Source organism: Notothenia rossii (genome assembly GCF_949606895.1).
Source record: "Notothenia rossii genome assembly, chromosome: 10".
Classification (NCBI taxonomy): Eukaryota; Metazoa; Chordata; class Actinopteri; order Perciformes; family Nototheniidae; genus Notothenia; species Notothenia rossii.
The window spans coordinates 50,393,226-50,420,381 of record NC_136908.1 but is presented as its reverse complement, the minus strand read 5'-3'; the positions used below and the strand labels follow the sequence as shown (position 1 = coordinate 50,420,381).

At 40.1% G+C, this 27,156-nt stretch overlaps 2 protein-coding genes across 6 annotated transcripts; both read left to right on the top strand.

Moving 5' to 3' along the window:
• The first annotated feature begins 49 nt into the window (after positions 1-49).
• Positions 50-1,980, top strand: rhno1 (RAD9-HUS1-RAD1 interacting nuclear orphan 1). Its single transcript, XM_079656038.1, has 3 exons — positions 50-216; positions 369-550; positions 692-1,980. Exons 2-3 carry the CDS (start codon positions 392-394, stop codon positions 1,424-1,426), a joined length of 894 nt encoding a protein of 297 aa, XP_079512164.1. The 5' UTR covers positions 50-216; positions 369-391; the 3' UTR covers positions 1,427-1,980.
• Positions 1,981-3,081: 1,101 nt separating this feature from the next.
• Positions 3,082-26,618, top strand: tulp3 (TUB like protein 3). 5 transcript variants are annotated; one of them, XM_079655619.1, is made up of 12 exons: positions 3,082-3,149; positions 11,603-11,644; positions 14,160-14,211; positions 18,822-18,984; positions 19,525-19,761; positions 22,558-22,688; positions 22,792-22,977; positions 23,102-23,214; positions 23,735-23,852; positions 23,932-24,030; positions 24,473-24,644; positions 24,850-26,618. In XM_079655619.1, the coding sequence occupies exons 1-12, from the start codon at positions 3,139-3,141 to the stop codon at positions 24,981-24,983; spliced, it is 1,458 nt and encodes a 485-aa protein (XP_079511745.1). In that variant the 5' UTR covers positions 3,082-3,138; the 3' UTR covers positions 24,984-26,618. The 5 variants fall into 5 exon arrangements, with proteins under 5 accessions (XP_079511745.1, XP_079511744.1, XP_079511743.1 ...); XM_079655618.1 differs by lacking the exon at positions 3,082-3,149 and adding an exon at positions 4,336-4,449; XM_079655617.1 differs by lacking the exon at positions 3,082-3,149 and adding an exon at positions 7,522-7,744.
• The last annotated feature ends 538 nt before the right edge of the window (positions 26,619-27,156 follow it).

Here is a 27,156-nt window from a genome sequence, read left to right as displayed (position 1 = left end):
CCAATAGCGATCCAGAGAAAATACCATATGGTCCCAACCCCCAATCAGAATCGACGTTGGTGGAAACTATGGTGGAAACCAGGAAATAGTAAGCAACAGGAAGACGGAAAACAAGAGAAGTTCCTAGTAGACAACAACAATGGAATACCTAACGTTTTATTTATGAGTTCATTGTTTGCAATAATAACTATGTCTAGCTCGAAGCATAACATTTAGGTAAGTTCTATGTCGTGCTAGAATTAAAACGTTCAAAAGTACGCAGCTAAATGTTGACTCCTTAACCGTATACTTGGATATCTCATTAGTGTATAGTATTTAAACCAGAAAATGACATGTGTTAAGAGTAAGTGATGTTTTAATTCCACTAGGTGTTCAGGAATGATCATTATTAATGCCCCGTAAAGCCAAAAAGACAGAGAAGCCTCCCCTGCCGTTCCTGGAGCATCCTGTGCGTGGAGCCAGATTCCAAAATGTACCTGAAGTCCGAGCAGCACTCAATCCCAAAGAGTTTTTCACAGAGACACAGAACAGTTCATCTCTAAATTCTTGGGTAAGCTCATTTATTTTAAACACCAGTGTTCATATCACAGAATGTGTTCTAACTGGAAGTGTCTGCAGTTAATCCTGACCTTTCTGGGGAGTTACTTTGCAGAATTATAACTATTTGATATGTGCCCTCTACTCTTTTTAGGTAAGACCAGAATTTGATCGTTCAGTTGCAGCTGCACTTCCAGTGAAACGAGGCGGAAGAAAAAAGTGCCTCTCTGCCACAAGCATTCTTGACAATTCCAGTCAGCTGTCCAGGAAAAAGAGTGTGTGCCAATTCCCCTCATTATCTTTTCATACAAGGTCAAGAGCCCAATCTAATCAACAAAGGAGTACACACACAAAGAAATCTTCAGAGTCTCCAGATGTGTGTGAAACAGGAAATCAACCACAGGGAGCGTGCCAAATCAAAAGGACTGCACAGCACTCAGACACACCAAAGAGACAGACATCCACATTCAGAAAAAGGAATGTGAAGCCACTTTCCAATGGGGCAGCATCCTCCAGTAGGTGTTTGGACCCACCTGAAAATCCATCTATTCAAGTGACAGAGAGATGCAGTATTCCAGCAGATGGTGATGTGACACCGGCCTCCAAAACGTGCAGCACCACTGAGGTCAGCAGTGTCAGTCCACCACCTGATGTTGACACTCCAAAAGTAATTCAAGAAGGGAGTAGTCATCCCTCCTCGTCCTCTCCACACTTGCTACAGGCTCAGCCATGTACACCACCATGTAATCAGCCACCCGAAATGTTAGTGGCTGACACACCAGAGAGGGATTATGGGTTGAAGGTGACATGGAGGAAGAGGAGGGGTCTGATGTTGTTGTTAAAAGAGAGGGGCCATCTCTCGGACTCAGATGTGTTTAATCACAGCTGATTTTGTAAGAAGAATAGAAGGCAATGCTGAAAAAAGACATTGATTATTCATTGGACTGCTTCTTCTATAATTCTTTGTATAAACTACTGTGATGTGTAAGGTGATGATCATATTTCAATTCATTTACTGTTTACTTTTTTTTTTTTTTTTTGAACATCATAATGATAAACCAAGGATGTTATTAAATAAGTTTCTGCCACCCACCCACTCCAAGCCCTGATACTTATCGTACAAATTAAATAATGGGCAAATCTAAACTGCAATATCTAAGTTATAATTTGTTCCTATTTATCGAGATTCATCCCAACTATACTGTATTTTTATAGACTATGTTGCAAATTAGTGACTGCCTTTATATTCATGCATAATTCTGACCTTTTGCAATACAAGCTAGTTGTTTTAGTATTATGCTTCTCGATGTTTATAGAAGATTTGAGAAAAAAAGGTCTAGCACCTATGAGCTGTATATGGTATCACATGCCTTATGGATCTAATCTAACCCTATACAATATTGTCACTTTTCTAATAAAACCATGGTTGCGGCTGAAAGACGATTTGAACTCTGCTGTTGGTGATTATTTGTAATTCTGTTCAACTTAAACCCTATTTTTCAAAATGCGTTGCATAACTATATAGAATAAAAGTACAATTCCAAAAAACAGCAAACTTAACTAGAGAATGCAATTCCTGAAGAAATTGCTAGTGGGAATGCTTTATGCTGAAAATGTGATGCTAAACTGCTATGCTGAAATGTAATGTGTAAGAAGAAAGTTAAGAATTTAGATTAAAATGATACATGAACAGTGGGGGCTTGAATGTGTGATGAGAGAAGAAAAGAAAGTAAAAAGGCTTGGAAAAGCCGCAGAATATTTGAACTGCAAACTTGTGAACTAACTTGATGGCGGATGATCTGTCGCCATGGCAACGGCATTTGACGACACCCCTTAATACGCTTAGATGCGTTGATGGCTGCATCGTTACCAAACCTTTGAAGTTTTGGGCTGTTTGGAGTATTTTCACTGAAGTTTTTTGAAAACCGTTTTTCAAGGCGAGCATTGTGTTGCCATGGCAACAGCATTTGAAGAAATCTCAAAACTGTCCCGTAGATGTCTTCATGGCTGGACTCTTACTACACATGTGAAGTTTGAGCACTTTTTAAACATTTTCATAGGAGTTATAGTGACATCATGTTTTATGGCGAGGGATGCGTTTCCATGGAAACGGCTTATGGTGAGATCTCAGATTTGGCATAGCCTACAACTGTGGAGGCATGGACCGGTGATATACAAGTGAAGATTGGGGGACGATTGGACCGTGTCGATTGGATTTACGCTTAGATGCGTTGATGGCTGCATCCTTACCAAACCTGTGAAGTTCTACGCTGTTATGAGTATTTTCACTGAAGTTATGAGAAAACCGTGTTTCAAGGCGAGCATTGTGTTGCCATGGCAACGGCATTTGAAGAAATCTCAAAACTGTCCTGGAGATGTCTTCATGGCTGGACTGTTAGCACACTGCTATCTGAAGTCTGCTGCTCTGAGCATGTCAGTTGAAGTGATGACATCATCGTGTTCCATTATACACAGGTGTTTATAGTTGAGCTAACGAGCTCTGTAGAGATCAAAGGCTTCATTGTTCTGAATGAGATAAACCTCGTGAACGTTTTGTGGAAGAACCGTAACAGATATCTGTGAAATTACAAAACGTGAAGGATGTCAAGGAAGTTGAGTATCTGAAGTGTAATTTTTGTGTAGTTTCGGGTTAATAATGTGGCCTTTTTGGCAGTTTAACTAAAGGTGTGCGGCTGCTGCCGTGAGGAAATATCTGCCTGAAATTACAATGGGGTTTAATGGAGGAATGTTGAACGTTTTTGTCACTTCATGCCCTCAAAAAGCATTTTGTTTAATTATTTTTTGCTTAATTATTTGTCATTTTTCAAGCTACGAGATGTTTTCCTACGTTTGTCATAATAAATTATGTCTCAGGAATGTAGGGTTTGGGAATTATGGCAGTTTAAAAAATATATATGAATGCGAATTTCAAGCTGTCCTCCACTCTAGCTGTGACATCACACACTCTAGTTAATGTTAAAATGTGAAGAAAACCTCTAAAACAAGGTCTGAACAATGTTTAATATCTCTAAAAGTAAGATTTTTTTTTAAAAGTTGTTTTACACGAATTATGTCAGAAAGATGTGTAACATTTTAAAGTTGGAATGAGGTTTCTGAGTGAAAGTATGAATGAACAGTTAGCAGTTGAAGTCGCATGAAGATTTGTTGAAGTCTGACGATTTCCTCCATTGACTTCAATGTTAAAAATGTGATGTATTATGGGATGTATCTCTGGAATTATGAAAGTTATGAATGAGAAAAGTAATAGCAATCGATTCCCGACCGAGCTGAACGTTTTGATGTTTGAACGGAATTTCTGCGATGTTCAATGCGGGAAGAGAAGAGGGCCAAAATAACCAGGAGGAATAATAATAAAAATGTTGTCCGTAGAAGAACAGTTAGTTGGAATGCTGTTAACAGCATTCCCACTAAATTATTGGTTTATTAAGCCCTCTCTTAGGCTACAATAAAATAAAAATATGTGTGGCCAGTTCAGAAAGGAATAACATCGACGTTTGTAACATAAAGTAGGCTATATATGTCTAAAACCCAAGTTTACTTGTTGTCATGGTTACTGTAGCAAATCCTTAACAAAACCAGTTATTAATCCAAGTTTCTGAACAATAGGTGTTCTAATTGTAAGCTTTAAACATATTTACATGGTAAAAATATAAACAATCAATAGCTCTTCATAGACTGTATTTATAGAAAGCTCTCCACCCTTCTCTAGAATTTCTTCCAATCATCATCCACGTAAGTAATCGGTCGACCAATAGGAACACCCGTTCTTCGTCGGCTCGGTAACTAAGGACCGAGTAACAGAGCTCTTCTCAACCGCGTCCACAAAAGTATCCTGCCGCACGAGGATCTTCCTTAGCAACCGTGAATAAACATGAGTTACTACAGCATAAGGTAAAATAAAACATACCTCGCATGTTCTTTGTGTTAGTATCTGTTCTGTTTGACCAACTGTGAAACGAGAAGCTAACCGGTGTCGTCACAGTTTGGTTTTTCGCGAAAAAACTTGACTGTCGCCCACAACTTTTATAAAGGCTCCATTGCATACAGTGGAGGCTGAGGCAGCTAACGTTAGCTTCTAATGGTAACAAGCTAGCTATAACAACCCCCAAAGGGTAAACGGACATAAATGGCAGTCGAAATTACTAGTTTTTATATTTTATGTTAACTATTTATTGTCAAGCCAAGGGAGCGAGCATACAGTCGGAGTGTCACAGCACAAAACCGCTTTAAAATGTGCATAACCGTGGAAGTATATTAATAATACAGCTACATCACCGCCAACACGACGGGCTCTGATACTGATTAGGTTTGCCTGCTGACAAACAACATCTACAAGAGCCAGTTCTAATTCCCATTTGGAAAGAAAGACTTCATTAATAGTGAGCGAACAACCTCTATTGAGTCTTTTTTGTTGATGAGCAATTTCCGTAGGTATTTCCGTCGATTTAATTTAGATAAACACAATTACATCATAGCTCCGTGAATATGTAGGATGGCATCGAGTTTGGGTATGTGGAATGACTTGAATTGGACTCCACCGTTCTCTGTTTAATTACAATGTATCAAGTCATATGCATCTTAGACATAGCTCATAAGGTGGAAGACACCCAAACACTGACTAGGTTTACGTTTTGTGAAGCCAGAGGCAAAAAAAAGAAAAAAAATGTTTGCCTGTCATGTTGGAACATGCCTTTTAAGTCCTGTCTATTTCTGTGTCAAAGCATTCCTGCAAAGTAGTATGTCCTTACAACCCCAAATGAGCGTCTAAAGCTGTAATAATAGGCTAATAATTAAGTAAATAAGTAAGGCAGTCAGTAGCCTAAATGCAAAACTTGGATTTGACTATATTTTAATGTAACAGAAGATGATAGCCACTGTCAGTCCTACACATAATGAACCATAGTGCTTCCTACACTTTGCTTTTGATGCACACTCTGCTGGTTATGCAAACGTGTGTGTGTGTGTGTGTGTGTGTGTGTGTGTGTGTGTGTGTGTGTGTGTGTGTGTGTGTGTGTGTGTGTGTGTGTGTGTGTGTGTGTGTGTGTGTGTGTGTGTGTGTGTGTGTGTGTGTGTGTGTGTGTGTGTGTGTGTGTGTGTGTGTGTGTGTGTGTGTGTGTGTGTGTGTGTGTGTGTGTGTGTGTGTGTGTGTGTGTGTGTGTGTGTGTGTGTGTGTGTGTGTGTGTGTGTGTGTGTGTGTGTGTGTGTGTGTGTGTGTGTGTGTGTGTGTGTGTGTGTGTGTGTGTGTGTGTACTAAACACCATATCAAGCACTGAAGCAGAGGTCTGCTTTCCTTGTGCAGGGAGATGCAAACCAAAGTAGCTCCCACCCTTTCCTGTTGAAGTTCCAGTCTGAATATTTGACTTTTTCAGCTTGTTGATAAGGGCTGTTATACAAGGCATAGGCACATAATGTAACATATTGCTTATTATAATCACAGCGATGTGAAAAGTATTTGAATTGCCTGCACCACAAACAAAAATGTGGTTTCTTTTTTTTTCTGTCTTGTTTCACTGTCTTTGTTCTAAATACATCCGTAACATTTTGGAGCCTGCCGTGTCAGCTAAATGCCAAGCTACTTTGTTTTCCCTGATGTCTAACTTACAATGGGATTTGACACAAGGAAAACAGTGTCAGTTTAGAAATGTTAGAGGCAATGGATTCATTCCTTATCAGCACACATGCTGGGATGCACACTGCTCCGTAGCTCGGATAGTTTGTGTTATAAAGTTCACAGATGGCTGACTCAGCAGTTGTAGTGAGCAACTTTTAAAGACAGTTGAGTGAAGGCGTCTTTTCTCTGCTCCTGGTCGACTTTTTAATATTATGCAATGTGTCACTGCGGGTTTTCCCAACCACAAGGACCTCAAGGAACAAGGAATTTATGAATTCAGTCCTCATCCTTGACCATCATACCACCTTCTTATAAATCAGTCGATTAAAAATAATTCTCCACAGAGATGCTGGTTGAACTTTGCAACTACATTCAGGGCTTGTGGTTGAGTTGTGAGTTACTGCGGTTGTTTAGTGGATTCCAAACACTTACAATATGACCCAGCTGGCCACAGTATCTGTTGCTCAATCACACAGACACTGAAAAAAAAAAACCTGTTTTTTAAAATGGAAACACTTTTCCCTTGTAGAATGCTGCAGCGCTGCCATTTAGTCAAAGCTGCCAATTCAAAGTAATGCATCATTGTAGTGTCATGAGTAGAGTGTCTCCCCCACCCCCCAAGGGAAATGGTATTATTATCAACTCCTGTAGCTTTTCCATCATTTGTTTTCAGCTCAATAATTACTCCCTCTGGTGATTGATCCCCCTGCTTATCATCAGCCGACCTATATGTCATTTTCAAGCTGTCTCTCAGGACAAACAGGCAAAAACATTTTCTCTCCACAAAAAAATCAAAACGATTTGGAGGGTTTTGTTCCCTAGCAACAAGATCTGTTTTTAGAAAGTAATATATAGGTTTCAGTTTATTAAGCAACATTTATTAAAAAAAGGTGGGTGTTTTTAATATGATTTTGCGGAACACAGACTGGTTACTCACATGCTGACAGTTGAGCATACAGAAATCCAGTAATGTTGACGAGGCATCATTTTTTAGAAAAGCTATTTTAAGATAAATAAATTCCTGCTATTGCAAAAAAGTCAGATGGCAGACAGAATGTGCGTCTGTAGTTTGATATTTGCAGTCCCCCCTTTATGACTAACAGGAAATGAGCTGCAACAGAAAGTTTTCTTTTGAAATGTATCTATAGTTACTGGGAATACTTTGCTTGAATTGATAGAACATTCAGACTTTGTGCCCAATGTGTGGTTGTGGCACTAGCATTTAGGCCCATCACTTCCATACCTATCCCTAGCTGAATCCTTGTGGGTATCCTAAGGTGTGGAGTCATGGTAACGGCTCCAAGCCTCCAACCTCAGTCTGCCTTAGCGCCGGTAGCTGTCACTCCCCTGGGTGGGACATAGCTACTCTTTGTCAGGGACATAATAGCAGAGATCTTGGAGCCGGCAAGCTCACTGTTAGCTTGTAGAACTGCACAGTGACTCTGAGCTCCAGTGTGAATAAGGATTTTGGTGATACTGTATAGGAGAACCTGGGACTAGCATTCCTGCAGCCGCATCCATGGACACTATAAAGAATGTTGGATCTCAGCCTGTCTACAGCCGCTGGTCATACAGGTAGCTGCACACAGACACATTTTAGTACTAACACCGGGAGGAAAATCTACTTGATTCACATCTTCCCAAGCTCAATTTGTAATAATAACATGACAAGCTTGTTACTGCAACTGATGGACAGTTATCCTACACACACATTTGTGTAAGCAATTAGTCTAAACCTATCAACAAACTTGAAACTGTCATTCTTGAATTCACTGAGGATAGTGCAATACTAACAATATTGTATCTGTTTAAGTTTAGCATACAAAGGCTTCGTTTGTGCTAGGTTTTTCTTGTGGTTGTATTGCAATCTGTTTATAACATATTTTAATATTCAGTTTTAACCTTTTAAAAATATATAAACTCCATTATGTATTCTGTTTTGAGAATCAATATGGAATCAGGAGTGGTTTTAAATCAGGAAATGATATGACCCCAATATAAGCAAAATGTAATCAAACCACGATAGATTCACACCCTAACTTGCAGCTATAGAGGCAGTTGTTTTAAAATGGTTCTTTCGAATCTGAATCAGAAATTCTGTATTCGTCCCGTAGTGGGGACATTTACCGCTTTAAAACACACACACACACACACACACACACACACACACACACACACTCTAACAAAGTCATTTTTTCTTTAGTTCTCCAAACTATTGACTTTTCAGGGCCTCTGCCAGCACTTCTTTAATGTTTCTTCCAGTGTCGTCGTCCCCCCCCCCCCCCGTCCGTCCGTCCGTCCAGCTGATGGCTGACCTGCAGTCAAAGATGTGCTCTCGCTCATGTTTCTGCCACCATGTCGTTACTTATTCAGAGCTGTAACCAGAGTTGGTGATTTGCGTGTGTGTATCCAAGCCTGGGTTTTGTCCCCCCCGTATGTTATTGGCTGCTTAATTGGAACACTAATGAAACTAAGGCTGTGTGGAGAATATCCAAGTGATCACAGAAACAGCTGATGTGACTGTCACTGTCCTCTTAGCAATTTGTTAGTTAATGTTGACATGATGGCCTATGTAACTATATTTTCCTTCATTAGTGATCCAGTTTGTTGAGGATTTAGCTAGACTTTGATCATTGGGTTTGCAAATGTTTGGCAGACTCTTTACCGTGGCAAAGTTAATTTGCAGTTGGATATTCATCCGACCCTTTTCTCACTCAGTTTCACAGAATGCTGGCAGTTAAAGGACAGTTAGCTCACATCGGATCCCTTGCTTTTAACCACAGGGATTCACTTAGGGACCATGAATAAATTATTGCTTCAATGACACAAAACCAAGGTTGTTTTCAATGCCTCTGTCCTGATATCTGTATGAAATAAATAAGCTTTTTTTTTTATTGAAACCAAATAATTGTTCATGTCATGTAGCACAGTGACTCTACATTAATACAGCATTATATAATCACAATGGACACTCCTCTTTATATTGGATTTTTAGTGGTTTTTCTGTTTGATATGAATATCTGTGTGCAAAAATGTTCTGATTTTTTCAATAGCTTCTATATCATGTGACCTAATGACTCCAAACCAGTGCAACCTTGTTTTATTAAACTGGACCAATAGGACACCTCTTATTACTGAAGAATCGGCGCTATACCTACTGCCTGTCTCAATCATCCAAATCCTAAAAATGGTAGTGAATTGAAAAGAAGCATTAATTTGCATTTTCCTTTGACGATTTTTTGGACATTCAGTTAAGATTTGGGATTATAAAGTATGTAAACTCTGCAGAAAATGGCGCATTTAATCTCATCAGACCTCCTTTTATTCTGTACCCTCTCTTAGTTGGAAGCTGAATGGCCTGTGACAGACATTACCTTATGCTAATCGAATTCTTTTCTGAAGTGGCAAAGTGGAAGGCTTATAATTAAAATGAACAACAGAACAAATGAAGTGTTCCGATAAGATGGTCCCTCCGGTTAAAGCCATGCAATGTCTCAATAACTTTTACATTTGTCTTCTGAAAAGGGAACACAGCAACACACCTTGTCCTCTTTTGCACCCGGAATCAACAGCAGTTTTACAATTATCACCTCGCTTCATTATTTATAGCATTGGAAAACATTTCTCAATATAAGTAAGCCGGTTCCTTTCAAATGCCTCTGACAAACGACCTTACACATATGATGATTTTAATCTGCAGCTGAACAGAAGTGACACCTCTCCGTCTGCCGCTTTGTAAATCTTTAAGGCACAATGCTAAGACTTCCAATTACAGTAAAGCCCCAGAACTGGCCACAGGTTTTTTTTTTTTAAATCAATGCTGGTGAAGTTGCACTGTTGAAGGAGCTCAAATCTCCATGGTTACGTTCGCCTGACACACAAGGAAGGGACAGCAGGGGCTCGGTCTTCTCCAGTCACCCAAGCTTTGACGGACTAATGAAACATTGATCACACACAGCTGTGATGAGACTCTCAGGAAGTGTGCATTAAGGACATTATCTCAACCCCCAACAGATTGAAGTGTTTATGATAATACTCTGAAGGATGTTGTCCTTTTATTTTACGTTGCACCTGTTCTTCAGCTGACTTCATCGTAAGCTTGTTTGATAAAAGGAGAAGACAAACCTTATCAATGCCACAAGGCGAAAGTTCACTCTGGTATATACACTAGAAATTGACAAATGCACAAACATGACCTATTTTTATGGGCTGTACTGGGACTCGAACCTGCGACCATCCAGTTTCCAAGCTAAGTTCCTGACCGAACCACTGCTGCCCAAAAAAAACGAGAACGTTGACTTTAATTAAATGTATTATGTCAACAAATTATACATAACGGTATTAGGTTAGTTGAAAGCAATAATATTAAGCTGAACCTAATATTCCTCATTTAAACTTAATATGTTTTGCTTTCAACTAACCCAGGGGTCTGCAACCTTTTTGACCAAAAGGGCCATGTTGCCCCCTTTTCCACCGTCTGGAGCCGCAAAACATATTTGATAGCTTATAAAGTTGAATATAATGTTATAAATTAAACAAAAACTACCTTTTTTTTGCCTTTATTATTTATTACATTATAGAAAACTGTTTACCTCTAATAATAAACAAAGAACTCTCATAGGGGAATTAAAAAAAATACACAGGCCTATTTTATAATAAATTAAACACAGCACTTGGGGAGTCCTCTGCACATTTGAAGAACATAAATACCATTGAAATGGGCCCACTTTGAAATAAATAAAACATATAGCTGCACCCTAAAAAGAGTTAATTGATTGAATTATGACTGAAGATCGTCAGCTGTCTTCCTCCAATACGTAAGGCTGCAGAACCTTTGACAACTTCTCTCCACATATCAAACATAGCGGTAAGCCAGCATCGTTTTTTGTGAAAGCAGATAACTCTAACCACCAGAAGCAGGATATGACACATATTTTAGTTGACCTAATTAAAACTATTTTGTTTTTATTTATGTGTCACAGTATCACCTCAAAATACAAGATACAAAACATTTTCAACCGTGCAACAAAATATAAATATTCCTACAAATATTTTCATTTAATTTCCTTCTTATTTTTGTCTAAGCTCAATGGAGCCAGAGCAGAGGGCTTAAAGAGCCGTAGCCGCAGGTTGCAGACCCCTGAACCAACGTAATACAGTTATGTGACATCTCTTGACATAATACATGTAATTAAAGTCAACGTTTCAGTTTTTCAGCGTAGATAGCTACTTTGTTAGTAGACTGCTGCTGCTTTCTTGTTTCATTCACGCTACAAATGAATTCGTAAAACCTTATAGGAATATCGGATGCTGCTTGTGTTCATAGATATTTGTTATTTTTCTATCTTGCTGCTGATCTTGTTTCACCCTCTTATTTTCCACATGTGCTGTGCTATTTGCTGCCTTGGTGCCAAACTGCCATTTTCCCCGAAGACCCTCGAGCTCTGCCAGCTTCTCCTCTAACTCAACAGCCAGGTAGAGAGCAAAACACTCGTACACACACACACACACACACACACACACACACACACACACACACACACACACACACACACACACACACACACACACACACACACACACACACACACACACACACACACACCTTCTTCTCCCAATTATGACTTCAATCACAGGGTTAACAGAGGTCTTTTAAAGGCTAATTTTAGACTGTGTAAACACTCTATTCGGTTTGCAAAAGGGCAAATCAAATGACTTATTCTCTGCCTTACCTAGTGTCTTTTTGAAGCAGCAGACAAATTATAATGTAGTTTTTCTTGAATATGAGGCTTCTAGAGTATTTCAATGCTATATACCGACATATTTAGTCTGGCCAGGAACATTAACTCTGGCCCCAGCTGTGCCCTGAACAGTGAACATAAAGGGTTGGAGATGCAGGGCTCCAATACTGAAAGCACTGTTTGGTGCACCCGTCAATCCTCAAATGAAATATGGAGCTGAATCCAGTCCAACCAAATTTCAATTCAAGGGTCTTTAATGTTCTGTCTTGTTTGATTGTAACTCTTTGGTCAATGTTTGTATCCTTGTTTCTTCTGTTACATGTTGTCTTTGTTGATGTTGCAATATATTGTATTCATCATTATTTGTCTGACTCCTCACAACTTGTTTGACACATGGCCAACTGCTTTACGGCGTGTCAAAGATGGTAACATGCTTTTGTTCTTGCCTAAACTAAATGGGCGTCATTGGTCGCTACCGTGTGGCACATCAAGGAAACATGCTCTTCTATGTCAAAGCTACCACACAAATGTTTAATCACACCTTTCCGACAAAAATCGCTTCAATGGTGCCACAAGCTCTGTTTGAGTGTTGGAAAACTGTGATGTAAGTTTCCCAATCCCCAGGTCTCTGCAACATATACAAAAAGCTGTAGTGACTTCCCTCAGGTCTCTTTTCTCACCATCTCTCTGACAGTCCCGTAAGTGTAATTCAAAACTACTATCATCCTCTGTTTTCTTACTCTTCTCCCTGTTGCAAGAACATGTCCTCTGGTTCCATAATGGCCTCCCTGGGAACCTATCTGTAGCCAAAGTCAACAGTGAGGGATACTTGGAGAGCTGACATGACATGTTGGTGCGAGGTGACTCATTTTGACGTAGAGTTGACAGATTATGACTCATGCTGGCTTAAAAGAAGGGGAATTAAAGACCTTGTGTTCATCTTGACATAAATGGGTCTCCGGTGTTTGTCACCTTATGAGATTTTGTGACTGTCCTTTGAAGATGAGCTGTTGGTACTCAGGTTGTTATGCAGTGTGTGTCATCACCTACACACAAGCGCTTAGGAAAATATGTGATTGAGGAAAATAGACATTGGGGGGTGAGCAGTATCAGATGAGCTTAGCTGATGGAGAGATATGTGATTTAAAAAACTTCTCATTATACTCTTAATACTTTTATTAAAAAAAAGAAACTAATTAAAGTCCAGCTGAGGTATGAGCATGAGCTATTTATAAATGTACCCGACAGTAAAATAGAAAAGAAAAAGAGTTAGTGCAAGCCCTCAGGAAGTGAGCCAGCCATTGAAGCCCATTTTCCTATTGGCCAAACGGTGGTACTACAACTTCCATGTCAATCACTTGAAGTCATTGGGCCAAAAAAGACTTTCTCCCATTGACTTACATAGGTAAATTAAATACAAAGTACAAACACTAAAATAGGCCTTTTTTTAAATAATTAGATCTTTAACGTTATAAAATGCTTTAAAATGTGAGTTATTTTTCCTTTCATTTGACTGATGGAGACCGGTCTTGGCACTATAGACTGGAGGCGGGGCCTAAGGAAAACTCAAATTTGCATGCTCTATGGTCCCAATGGATTTGAAAGATTGCCAGAAGCTCTGTCTATTTTCTACTCCTGAGAGTCGGGCCATTTTAGCTTCATGCTCCTCTGAGCAACTTTCATAGGAATGAACGGGCCATACCTCCAATATTTTATCCTTACTTACTACTTTGATCTGACCTCATTCTCTTTATACATCCATGAGTTGGCGACCTACATGTTGCATCAGCAAGTGTCTGACAGAGAGACAGGACTCTCTGACTAAGACTTCAATAGTAAAGTCTCCTGCTGCTGCCTTTCTCTCCCCTCACTGTAGCTAAGCAACAAGGGCCCGGTCCCTTCAGACAGGTGTCTAGGGTGAAGTCTCAGAGGTTTAACTCTTTTCTTCTCTCCATCAAAAACTGCTTTCTTATATTCTTTCTGTCATTTTCTCAGAGAATCAGTCATGCTATGTTTCACCAAACGGCTAAGAAGGAGAGTTGTTCTTGCTTATAAAACTGCCACCACTGTCACTTAACTAACTATTATTTCACAGAAGGCCTTAACACATTTTGATTGCCTTGTGTTTGTGCGACAGCAGTGGTGACCTCAACTGTGCTTATAAGGAAAACTGTTTTCAGTGAAGATGCTTTTATAGATGAATGTGTGCGAAATATTGAGCGAGAAAATGTGTTTCTGTGTCTCTGTAGTGGCATTGAAGACGACAGTGCCAGTCTAATGCAACAGAAGCTGGAGAAACAGGTAGGAACAAACTTGAATCAGGGTTAACCCTAACCTAACCTAACCCTAACCCAAAGCTGTTTATATTTTTGCATGTGTAAATATTCTGTTGAAAATCTGTATTCCTTCACAGTTTCCAGGGACCTAGGACTGTTTACGAGGATTCAAAGGTCAACATTTACTTTGAAAAAAGTTAGATAACATTTTGAAATTCATACAATCTTTTCATCTACAAAAATGTTGTGCTTCAATCCCTATTCGTGGTGGTAAGCCATTCAAATACACAACTTTCACTGCGGTTGAAAAGCTGTTTGCCCTCCCACTTACCACACACAAAGGGAAGCACACTCTGTATTTACAGGGCAGTTAGCAGCAAACTAACAGTACCGTCAATTACATTTTATATAACAGCAAAATAAACTATTTCCCATCAGCATCTTGTGTTGTTTACAGCTATAAAGCAGCCCCTTTAGCCTGATTAAGCCCTCGGCTCTGTCTCACACATGGATGGTGGTTTTGAAAGCTAACCTGTCATGATTTAGCATGGAACCGGTCAAATCTGAGTCCTGAGATGCTCTGCCACTGTGGTGTCACCCAGGGGTGCCTGCTGTTGGCAGGAGTTTGTTATCACCGCAGTGGTGTGCAATTTAGCGATTAATGTTGTTGGTTCGGAAACCTTCTGTTTTTCACCTGCCCGGTCACTCTGAATGTTGTTGCTCTGTCTGAATTAGTTTCCTTTCATCCCCCCCATAACCTGACATCGCCCTTCTTCTGTTTCACATTTGTTCTCTTTTCATCCTTCCCCCCCCTGAGTCTCTGTAAGATGCTTTATCCCAAACCTTGCTGAAGAGCCGAGGTTGTAGAGCTTTGATTTAAGCTGGAAGCCTTTCTCCACTATCTCACACATAAGGCAGACAGGAAGGTGTGTGTGTGTGTGTGTGTGTGTGTGTGTGTGTGTGTGTGTGTGTGTGTGTGTGTGTGTGTGTGTGTGTGTGTGTGTGTGTGTGTGTGTGTGTGTGTGTGTGTGTGTGTGTGTGTGTGTGTGTGTGTGTGTGTGTGTGTGTGTGTGTGTGTGTGTGTGTGTGTGTGTGTGTGTGTGTGTGTGTGTGTGTGTGTGTGTGTGTGTGTGTGTGTGTGTGTGTGTGTGTGTGTGTGTGTGTGTGTGTGTGTGTGTGTGTGTGTGTGTGTGTGTGTGTGTGTGTGTGTGTGTGTGTGTGTGCTCAGTTAGGCTGTCCTAACAACCTCACGTTAGTCTTCTGTTCTTATGTAACATGAAGATAAATATTAAAAGCCAGAGGAGTAGGATTTTCCATACAGCAATAGACAAAAATAATCCCTCTTAATCTTATGGAGGTCTGTGGCATTGTCTATACCCGTAACCTCTGCAAAAACATAGCAACCAGGTGTCTGATCAGAGGCACACATCCAAGAAGAGGCAACTCAAATGGAGGACACGTAAATGCAGATACAGCGAGGTGAAGCGCAAAGCTGACAAAGGGGTTGGCGTTCATCCCCTCGCCATCATCCGACCCCTTGTTGAGTCCGGGAGGAGGGGCTAGCTTTAATAATGTGTTTACCAACCCCAGCTGACAATTCTTTATTTATCTGGGGGGGGGAATGGACTTTTTTTTTTACACTTAATCCATTTTAGAATTAACTAAAAATAAAAGATACATTTAAACAAATTCAATCATTATTATCATAAAGTATAAAGTAAAACAAATAAAGACATTTAAATAAACATATAAATAAACATAAGAAGTCAAAGAAAAATGTCCGATCAATTATAAATTTAAAATAAAACCTCAGAAGTTAAGATAAAGATCTGCACATACCACAATAAATATAATTTATTTTAAAAATAAACACAGTGGTGTGTTAGCATTTATTGGCCGGGGGATTTGTGACAGCTGCCCATCAAAAAAAAGTACAACAAAATGTAAACACTAAAATTTGACTGTTTCTTCCATACTATTTTAATAAAATGAAATAATCAGAGAATAATATTAGGAGCACTGTGGTTGTTCCCCGTATCTCACTTTGAGCGCACCTCCCTCCCTTTTTCTCTCCCTCTATCTCTCTCCCTCCTGCTGTAGCACTAACGACGGCTGATTCGGTTAGAATCGGTGGCCACACACACACACACACACACAGTGGCGCTCAGCGTTTGCCTGAGAGACAAACCTTTTCTCTGTCAGAGGAGCACAAAGTGCAGAGGAGGTTGTCGGTGTTTCAGCGGTCACACTCCAGATCCAGGAGAGGGGTGAGGGACAGGAAGTCGTGCCCAGCAGGAGAGCTTCTCTTTGGGGGAGAACGTACTTACATCTGACCTCAAGACAAACGGGACTTGTGATGTTTTTTCTATAAAGACACCGGTTATTTTGAATCACACTTGTTAAGGATGTCAATGGAACGGGTTGGTAACTTCTTATATTTATTTTTCTGATATATTTCCTTTTTACAAGTCTGATAATAACAGTTTGGATGCTTGTTCTTGATAGAACAATAAACCAAAAGAAAATTCAGACACCCAGTAATCTCTCACTGACTTCATTAAAAGACACATTTGTACACAGTTTGTCTCACTTTTTCAGATGTAATGTACTTTATCTCATGTGTTGGCTGGTACAGGAAAGACTGTATGTGGAGCTTGAATGAAGTCACATCCTGGCCTCAACATTTTTACAAAACAATGCAGTATTACAATGGATCGGCTTAAAATAGCAGCTAGAAAGGGAAGGCGATACAATGTGGTCAGACTTTGATTAAATGAAGAATAAGTCAAGAGTGAAGGCTGACCACGCAGGCGAAAAAAAAAAGTCTTTGGACATAACTTTAGTCTCATGTTCAAGTGATTCTGATGCCGTTTTACTTAATTCAGTAGACCTCTTCCAAACAAAAGGAAGACTAAATCAGATCGCACCAGAAAATAACACTTACTTTGAGAAAAATCTATAAAATATAATGTTTAGCTTTAAGGTTAAAAGTGAAAAAAAGTTTGGAACCCATCATCAGGTCATTAAATGTAATCATCATCAGCAGTAGTGTTTTTCCCGTATTACCATTTTGATATTTGGCTATATTTTCACGTGCATATTTAACACTAATGGTAATGACAGTCATTATGATCATTCTGCTTTATGATTTATGCTTATTTTTTGCCAGGAATGCAAATCCTGGGGTCCTTTAAAAGCAGAGTTTTGAAATGATAACAAATCTATGACCATATTTTAAAGCTCATGTGAAAATCATCTTTCACTTGTGCCTTTAACATCTTAACCCACCTGTTGCCAATGGGTGGTTATTGGTTTTTATGGATTTTCTATGCCTCTATGTAAAAAACCATTATATTTATACACATTTCCCCTCATAAGTCACCACATGCAGTGGGAGCAGATCATGCTGTGGTTGAACTGAGGGGAAGAAACAGTGACACACATCTTTTCAAACACATTTTCTCAGTAACTGATGAGTTATGAAAGCTTTTTGGTTTGGCAAATACAAGACAAAGCCTCGCTACACAGCTTCACTAAACAAGACTTGTTGTGTATTTGACGCACTAATTAATGCGTTGTGTAATCCATCGGCTGCTCTGATCTCAAACGCTGGGGCCCCGGGGGGGGGGGGGGGGGGGACGACGACTGGATACAGCATGACCAGGATGCATTTACTGCCTTTTATTGTAACTCAAGATAAATCATTATCCGCTACACGGTACCTAAAGCAATGCTGTGTAGTCATTATGCTAAATAACAGAATTGTTGGATCCGCCTAATTTCTTCACAAAATACACAGCACAGCTTGCGGCGTTGAAAATGTACTGCACATTTGTATCCGACCCTGACAGTTTAAATGAACAAAACTGTGAATTTTGATATTGAATACAGCCTAAAATCAAAGAAAACACCAGTGGCTATTCAGTGAACCCATTCAGAGGTATTCAGCCCTTGGAATCATTGTTGGGTTTTATTTTGGTTAATTGTTTTAGCCCCTTCTTTTCTTTCTTCCCTCTTAAGGTTATTTCCTTGTTGTGTGAGTCATCCCACATTCACATAACCTGTATTGTGTGTTTATATTCCATGCAGTTTGGTTGTTTAACACTAATCTCGTGATTTAAGTCAAGCAATTTTCCTTTTCCTATACCTTGCAAGGTTGCCATTTCTATTATGTAAAATATTCATGCTTTGAGTCACTTATCCCATTATGTAGCTATGCAATATGTATCCTGCTGCCTAACAGGGAGGATTTAGCACCAGGAGATTCACAAAAACACGGTCGAGGGTGTGACTTAATCACTTATTCAGCTTGGATGGGTTTTTGTCGCAGTTAAATGGCAGTGTTGGTCTGTTGCCGCAACACTTGATCTCAAAGCAGAATATTTTCACAACTGGAAGGACACTCTGAGAAAAGGTTTTAAAAGAATCCCCATTAGCCTCAGCTATCTTCATGTTAATGTCATCCTCCTGGTCATTTGCAGTACCTTTTGACAGGCACAGGTTGGAACTGATCATGCATACTAACGTGATTACCCTCTGAATAGAAGCCTAATGCATGTAGTTGTTTCCCACTCCTTTGCCTTCACATCTGACTGCGGTGTTCACAGCGTTTCTGCTCTTGTGTCCGGTCCACAGAGGGCCCTGCTGGAGCAGAAGCAGCGGAGGAAGCGGCAGGAGCCTCTGATGGTGCAGCCCAACACCGAGGCCCGGCCCCGGCGCTCCAGGACGCGGCGGGGGGAGGAGCAGGCCCCTCTGGTGGAGTCACAGGTCCACATTACCAACGATGTCATCATTGATGGTGAGGAAAATTGTCTTTTATTTCTTTAATCATATAAATATGTTGGAATAATTCTGTATAATAGAATGTTTTAAGAAATAATAATATGTTACTTAAAAATTCAATTATTCAAGGTTTTTTTTGTGATCAATTTTGTATGTATTTAAGGCAGAACAACATGGTATAATATACATATATACAATGTGAAGGAACATAGATACAGCTCCCTTACACAAACAAAAACAACACCCTCTCCATGACCCCTGTGAGCTGGACGAAGCGCCAATAGGTAATAAGTAGCATACAATTACACATTAATCAGAAAAGAGGAGAGAGAAAGGAATTACATTCAGTGCTACATTATTTTGTTGTGAAGAAGCAGGAAATGTATCTGTTTGTAAGGCAGTTTCATAGTGTGCCAATGCATAAATGCACAGCATACACTAAAGATGATGCAGTAATTGGTGTTACTGTGCTGCAGACTTGCCCTGACACAGTTCTGTGTAATTACCACATTTACAACTAATCTAATAAACCTCTGACTGCGCTCATCTCCCGTAGGTATCGATGGCCCGGCAGCTTTCCTCGGCTCTGAAGCTCCTGATCTGGGAATGAAAATCCTGTCAGTAAGCCAGTCCCAGACCCTGTCCCAGTCCCAGTCCCAGTCCCAGACCCTGTCCCAGTCCCAGTCCCAGACCCTGTCCCAGTCCCCTGTTGCTGAGGAGCCTGAGAGAGATGGAGACACTGAGACGCTGCTGCAGCCAAAGACAGATATCCATGAGTTACTGCAGAAACAAGGTGAGTCCTGGGAAAGCTTGGTTGACTTTAAAAGAGGAAATTCACGTTGGTTTTTGTTTTTATTTTGTGAAGATAGAGTTGAAATATAGTTGCATAATTTGGAACAAAGCTTCAAAAGTCTGAGATTTTTTAGTAGGCCTAACTGATGGGAAATTACACTTTTGTACCAGAATATTAATTGAACTAACTCCATACATTCTTATTAAGTAACACATTTTCTTACTAAGACAGTTCAAATCCACAAAGTCCTCCGATTGACTCCTGCGCTCAGGGGACGTACTGTCTTCAGTCAAACATAAGAGGCAAATTTGGTTTCATGAGCACGCCTGCTGCATTACTCGCCTTCCTCCCTGACGCTGTGGAGTCCCCTGATGCTGTTTCCACTCTGTGTTAATGTACTTGATCTTCCAAATCACTCCAGATTAGCCGCTGTTGTTCAGCAAAGTCAGATTTTTTATTACATCCCCAAAGATGTTTTAATCACCCCCCTGCTGCAGTGTGGAATAATGGAGAAGACAGTGGTGTGATTGATGGGGAGGCAGTGAGAAATGGGTCAATTAATAATAGGCATTGTTCACACTGCAGTGCTCATCTATGGCATCACTATAGATACTGCTACCCATATTAGCAGCCAGCTGGCATGCACTTATAAACTTTATGGAAGAAGTGTTCTCTTCTAATCCACCTTGGAGCATAACGCATGTTTTCATTACATTATATTTATTTTGGCTTTTATCCAAAGCCACCTACAATAAGTGCATTCATCCATGAACATACCATCTCAAAACAGCAAGAATTCTGCAGGTACATTAGCTTTCAACAGGCACAACATTTGAAGTGCTACTGGATCCGCTTCAAAGAGGAAAAACCTTTCTAAGTGCTGCATACAGATATAAAAAAATATTTTTGTTTTGGCCAACGTGCGGTGGGAACGGGTTTTGGAGACTTTGACGGAAGGCATTTTCTGCCTGTGCTTTACTGTGACCGTAGCAAATCGTCCTTCTGTATAATTAAAGGTCTCATTGTTCATGTCAGCCCAGTGAAGCGGGGGGAATATGTCCTCAGAACCGAGAGCAGGTATTTTTGGCTCGCTGTTCCATTGAATACACCCACCCCTGAGGAAATGGAAGAATGACAAAGTCTGTGGAACATTTAGTATTTGATCAGCTCATTCAATCAAGTATTTTTGACTTGATCTATCTTTTTTGGTGTTATTCAATAGGTTGTTGGGTAGAGAATTCCCCTTTCCAAACGGTTGGTCTCACACAAGATGTTTCGGTGTGTTTATTGAGCTCTATTGCCACTGTTAGAGGGAAGCTAGCATTTTCTATCGGTACTTCGTAACGCTATTTGCTTTCTCTCAGGGAAAGCTGCACTTCTTGGGTGCATCGCTTGTAAAAACCCCAGTATAAACATTCTGTGTGGCTCTGTTGTCCGTCACATCATTATTCTTGTTCAATACTCCATACAGGCCAGTGCTCAGGACATGTTGGGCCCAGGTGGCAGGATGGCTCTTCTGTGTGCCAAATATAAAATGCTCTGGCTGTGTGAAGAAGCAGGCTTTACCAGCGGTGTGCTAGAATTTTATGTAATCACTTCAAAGCTAAAGATTGGATATCCGGTAATAGGGACAATGCTGCATCAAATGTCCTACCAACCACATAATTGTAATTCATTTAATTTTCTGGTCAATCATTTCAAGTTAAATGTCATCATTTTACATATTTATCATAGACACACTGCTTACTGAGATATTTCCATACCAGTGGACGGACCACTGTCGTCCTCTGACAGCACATTAAAGTGAACTACACCTGTGTCCAGGCAGATACATCCAATTATCAATGAGGAGACCGATGTCTCAAGCAGTGCAGAGCGGCATCAGTGAGTCATTTTTCATCTGCACGACTCCACGGAGCTGCCTCTCCACAAACACACAGATGCAAGCTATGGGTCATCTGCTCACATTAATGTCAACCTTGAAGAAACAGGCTCAGAAAAAGATGCATTGTTTGTGACAGGTATTGAGGCCATGAGCAAAATGTGATCTTTCTGTAGGTGAATGATGAGCAGAGCTTCAATTGGAAATGGGAAATGTTAAACTGTCCCCCCCCCCCCACGACCCAGGAAACTATCTGCAAGGATTACTCATTGTTACTCTTCAGTTACTGGAGATAGTTACCAATTTCATACGGGAAAACAAATACCTTTTCACTTTGTGTGCTAACCCAAGCCTTCATTTTCTGAATAGACGTACCCAGTGGCAGACAGAATTGCATAAAGCAAGGCTTATTAGGAACTAATCTAATACCAAATGTTGTTTTTATTCTACTGCCATTAGTATGCAATCAACGTTAACTTCATAATGATAAGTTCAAGCTTTAAACGTTGCCGCTTTGACTTCATTGTTGTTCTGTTTGATTGGAAGCAGTTCAAATATGGCTTAGTTACATTTGCAAGGCTTTATCCACTTTCCTCTTTTGCTGTTAAACACTTGAAATAATTCCCTGTGTAAAACAAAAGGTAGCCTAACTACACAATTTTACTGCAATATTTTTGCTTCGACTGATGCTTTGTTATTGCATCAGCTCGTGAGAAATGACTTGTCCTATCCAAGACCATAGATGAAACTGTGAAATCCACCTCGGGGGACACTTTTGAACCACAGAAACCCCTGGGAAGAAAAGAAGGAGATTCTATATGCACAGTCTCCGGGATTTATTTCCCTCTTCTGTCTTGTGTTGATTTGTGTAGAAAAAGAAAGGCCTCTCACATCTCTGCCCCCTCTCTCTCCAGGTCTGTGTGGCAGTATGAACTTTGATGAAGACAGCGAGCATGAGGGCGATGGTGAGGAAGAACGAACGCGCTCCCTGTCCCCCAACACTGACACCAGACCAGCCTCTGCCGCCAGTAGCAAGGACATTCCAGTGAGTAACAAATACACCAGGCGTAGATGACACAATGCCACATAACAGTGAAATACAGTCTGAAAATGCTGTTATTTGAACTAAAGCGCTGTGTTGTTCCCAGGAGGGGAGCTCCGGATCTCCCACAGCAGAGAGCGCACTCGATGTGGCCAACCTGGAGGAGTTTGTCCTGCTTCCTGCTCCACGTGGAGTTACTGTTAAATGTCGAATAACCCGGGACAAGAAGGGCATGGACCGCGGCCTCTACCCCACCTACTTCATGCACATGGAGAGAGAGGATGGCAAGAGAGTGAGTAGCCTCAGAAGAACTATGAGTAATCCATGATAAAGATGATTGAAGAATAGACATTTGGTGTTAATAGCCTAAGTGTACAGTAAAGATTTAAATATGTGCCTTTCTTGTCTCCTTCCAGGTCTTCTTGCTGGCAGGGAGGAAGAGGAAGAAGAGTAAGACATCCAACTATCTTATTTCAGTGGATGCCACGGATCTGTCGAGAGAGGGGGAGAGCTTCATAGGAAAACTGAGGTAAAAAGCCATTTCTCTTGTGTCCACTGAAGAACACATTGTCTCTGTCATTTTCTGATCGCATTCATAAACATACGTCTCAAAGTTAAAACTGAAATCTGGCTAAAATCCACCTGAAAATACTGTTTAGTTGAGTTTTTCACGTTTAAGACACGATCTACACGTTTGTTAGAAATAGCTACATTAGATTAAACAAACTACATTGGAGCTGAGATTTCAGACACTTAGCAAGTCTTTGCAATGCTGTTAATAAACTGGGTACAAAGCATGAATTAATAGCTGTTTATACGCTGTACCATGTGTCATTTCTTATATTCAAAGCCTCTGCTTGTGTTTTGAGATCCCCCTAAAAAGATAGATTTAAATCCTCAGAAAATCCTCAATTTGTGTATTTCAAAGCTGTGTCAAAGGCTTTGTCACTGCCCAAGTTATGTTTGGCTGCTTTTAAGAAGCACATTGCTACTACCCATGACTCAGATATGTGCCAACAGTGTGAACCTTTTGTGTTGTTTTCTATCAGGTCCAACCTCATGGGCACCAAATTCACAGTGTATGACAACGGCACCAATCCCTGCAAACACCCCGGGACGCTGCTGGAAGAGAGCAACACCCGACAAGAGATGGCTGCTATCTGCTACGTGAGTGAAATGCACACAAAGTCCCCTGCATTTCATTACATTAAAGTGAAACTGTCTCACCCTCTCTTCCACTTGGCAGGAGACCAACGTGCTGGGATTCAAAGGACCACGTAAGATGACCGTAATCATTCCGGGCATGAACATGAACTTCGATAGAGTCCCTGTACGACCTCAAAACGTGAGTCCGATGCTCACGAAATATTCACTTTAAGTAGAATGTTTTATAAGAAGGAAGACGGGACAAAAGGTTCAACTCCAGGATCGAGACATTCTTATGTACTTCATGGCTGATAGTATGGTCGCAGATTTTTTGCAGTTAATTGTATTTTTAGGGAAATTGCATATCCGTAAAAAGAAATGGGCTGAGAATTTAAACAATATATTAGCACTATTAAAAACATAAGGAATAAGAAGGGCAATCAAAATGTATTTTACTTTCCTTTTTTTGTTTTTTTTGTTTACTTTATGTAATGTTTTGTTGCTTTGTGTATCTGCCCCTGGACTTTGTTTTATGTAGAATGTATGATATTCATTTCTGATATTGAATAGATAAATATAACTTCACTTTAAATAAGAGCATCAACTGAATGAATAAAAACCTGAACCTGTTGGTATTACAGGAGCAGGAGAGCCTTCTGAGCAGGTGGCAGAATCACTCTCTGGACAACCTGATCGAGCTGCACAACAAAGCCCCCGTGTGGAACGATGACACCCAGTCCTACGTGCTCAACTTCCACGGCCGCGTAACTCAAGCATCAGTCAAAAACTTTCAGATAGTTCACGACAACGACCGTAAGTATAAGGACAGAGGGTCTCGTATTGTCATACTGATATTCTGTACAAACTGTGAAGTCCACTGAGACAAATGTAACATTTGTGATATTGGGCTATATAAATAAACATTGATTGATTGATTGAAGTATTCAGCACTAATCACTGTTTGTCCTCACACATTTTCCCTGATGATTAACTTACCGGATGTTTCCCATACCTCCAGCTGACTACATCGTCATGCAGTTCGGCAGAGTGGCTGAAGACATCTTCACTCTGGACTTCAACTACCCCATGTGTGCACTGCAGGCCTTCGCCATTGGCCTGTCGAGCTTTGACAGCAAGTTGGCCTGCGAGTAACGCTCCAGTTTTAATTCCACATCACCACATTTCCTGTCCTTCCCTCAAACTCTTCTCCAGGGGCTGTTTGGAAGCCGACAGCTTACATCACAGAGAGCTGGTTCACGCAGAATTCACACAGATACGAGACTGATAAAGAGGATACTGATCAGAGACTTTGGGTGATCCAACAACAGTCTTGGTTCCATTTTAGGGTTAGGGTGATCAGTTTAGCTGTGTGTATGTGCACACGTACTAAAAGGGAAAAGAAAGAGCAGAACACACTTTCATATCTTGTCAGACAGACAGCTTTTTTCTGTTGCCTTCCTTTGATTTCACTCTGTCGTTGCTCAAAAGATGGCGATGTCTGAGATGTTACTCAACAGTGTGTAAACCATTTTGAATTACAAAAACATGGCCTTTCCTCTGGCGCCACCCTCAGGCCAAACGTTAGAGTTATTTAGTGATAAGGGACTAAGAAAGCAAAATTCAGTTTTGCATCAAAGCCAGCATTTCAATGTTGTTTACATCTTTAAATGTGGCTCCATGATTTAATATAACTCATTTTGACAACTCCTTCTCGTGTGGAAGGTGCCTGTCTTACGTTTTTTGTGTGCTTTTTTTTGTGAATACGTGTAATTTCTATCTTGTGACTGTGATTTTTCTTTGTTATAACACGTTGGATTATCATTGAAAAAATAACATAAATGCAGAATTGCACATTTAAAGAGGAAGCATTAACATACTGTTTATACAATACCCTCTTTTTAATCAGTTTTTAAATAACATAAAATACTAAATGTCCTTTCGAGACATGGATTTTTAAAATAATGTATGCATTAATACACTACACAGATCTTATATTTTCATTGGTGCACAGATTTTATTGAGTTAAGATAGAGTTGGAGGCAATTTTGTACAGCCCACATTAAATTGCATAGAAGTGTCTAAAATATAACTGCCAGTGTCTCTTCATCTCAATGTCTTACCCTTTACATTTTAAGGGAACCTTAAGGGAAATCGATTAAAGCTGGCATCCTTTACATCATCATTAAATGTCCCTTACATCTTGTTTATTTACTGTACTGTAATGTTTAAAATGGACCTGAAAACATCTGTATAGTACATGTATTTTTAAGGACATATCTAACTCACAGTTACTTTAATCAGTCTAATCTGGAACAGAACATATGTTTAGGGCTTTTCAGGTTTAGATCTAATTTGAAAATGTTGTTTCCTGATCAGAAATCCCCAAAAATACCTGTTTTAAAGAAATTAATAATACAAATATTTTCAACTGTGTGCCAGGAACTTATGAAAATAGTTGTCATTTTGTGTTAAATTAAGTTTTAAAGAGAGGAAAAAAATGTATAGAAAATATTTTTGAAATATATCATGCTTTTACTAGAAGAGACTGTTGTGATGCACATTCCAGTTTAACTTTTGAAAAATATACAATCAGATATACGGCTGTATTGGAACAGATGAAGATTTAACAATGGACGATCAAACCTGAAAATCATGGTGAAATACAGAGAGAGAGATGAATGTATTCAGTGAACAATTTATTTTCACTTTCGAGAGAAAAACAAAAAGTACTTATTTCCATCAATGTAAAAACATTTAAATAACCAAAATAAAGACATTTTGAAAGTGCTTTGTAATTGTGAACCTTCTGCTTCCTTGTCTTCAAGTAAATTGCACATAATTGATACATTGTACATTTTGTCTCTGAGCGAACAATGTCTGAACGATCAACAAACTCCTCTGCTCTTAAGGAGTCAAATTTCAATCTCATCGGTTAGTTCTTTGTACTTGATGAGGTAGTATGAGTAGCACTGACAGCTGTCAAAAACGACAAACATGGTGGGGTTTTTCACGTCGTCCACGCAGGTGTCGTAGCGACCGATCGGCCTCGTCTTGGACTTGATTGGCGGCGGCCGGCGGTAATTGGGCATTCCCTGAGTCACGTTCCCCAACAGCACTTTGACCAGGAACATATGGCGGACCCCGTTGGGCCGCGCTAAGGCAGAGTAGGTGTTGGAGTAGGAGGCGGAGATGGAGAAGTAGGATCCGAAACCGCAGGACGTCCCGTTTAGCCCGGCTATGCGAGGGCCGAAGTTGTTGCGGCAGATTTCCTCCGAGGCCTCTTTGTTGGTCCCGTGGAACAAATGTCTCTCCAGAGGCTCCGTAG

Bases quoted from the DNA above. Each gene is read 5' to 3' on its own strand.
- rhno1 (XM_079656038.1), top strand. From the start codon at position 392: ATGCCCCGTAAAGCCAAAAAGACAGAGAAGCCTCCCCTGCCGTTCCTG. The intron at 551-691 runs GTAAGCTCATTT...TACTCTTTTTAG, and splicing joins GTTCATCTCTAAATTCTTGG to GTAAGACCAGAATTTGATCG.
- tulp3 (XM_079655617.1), top strand. From the start codon at position 7,689: ATGGACACTATAAAGAATGTTGGATCTCAGCCTGTCTACAGCCGCTGG. The intron at 22,689-22,791 runs GTGAGTAACAAA...TGTTGTTCCCAG, and splicing joins CCAGTAGCAAGGACATTCCA to GAGGGGAGCTCCGGATCTCC. The intron at 24,031-24,472 runs GTGAGTCCGATG...TTGGTATTACAG, and splicing joins TCCCTGTACGACCTCAAAAC to GAGCAGGAGAGCCTTCTGAG.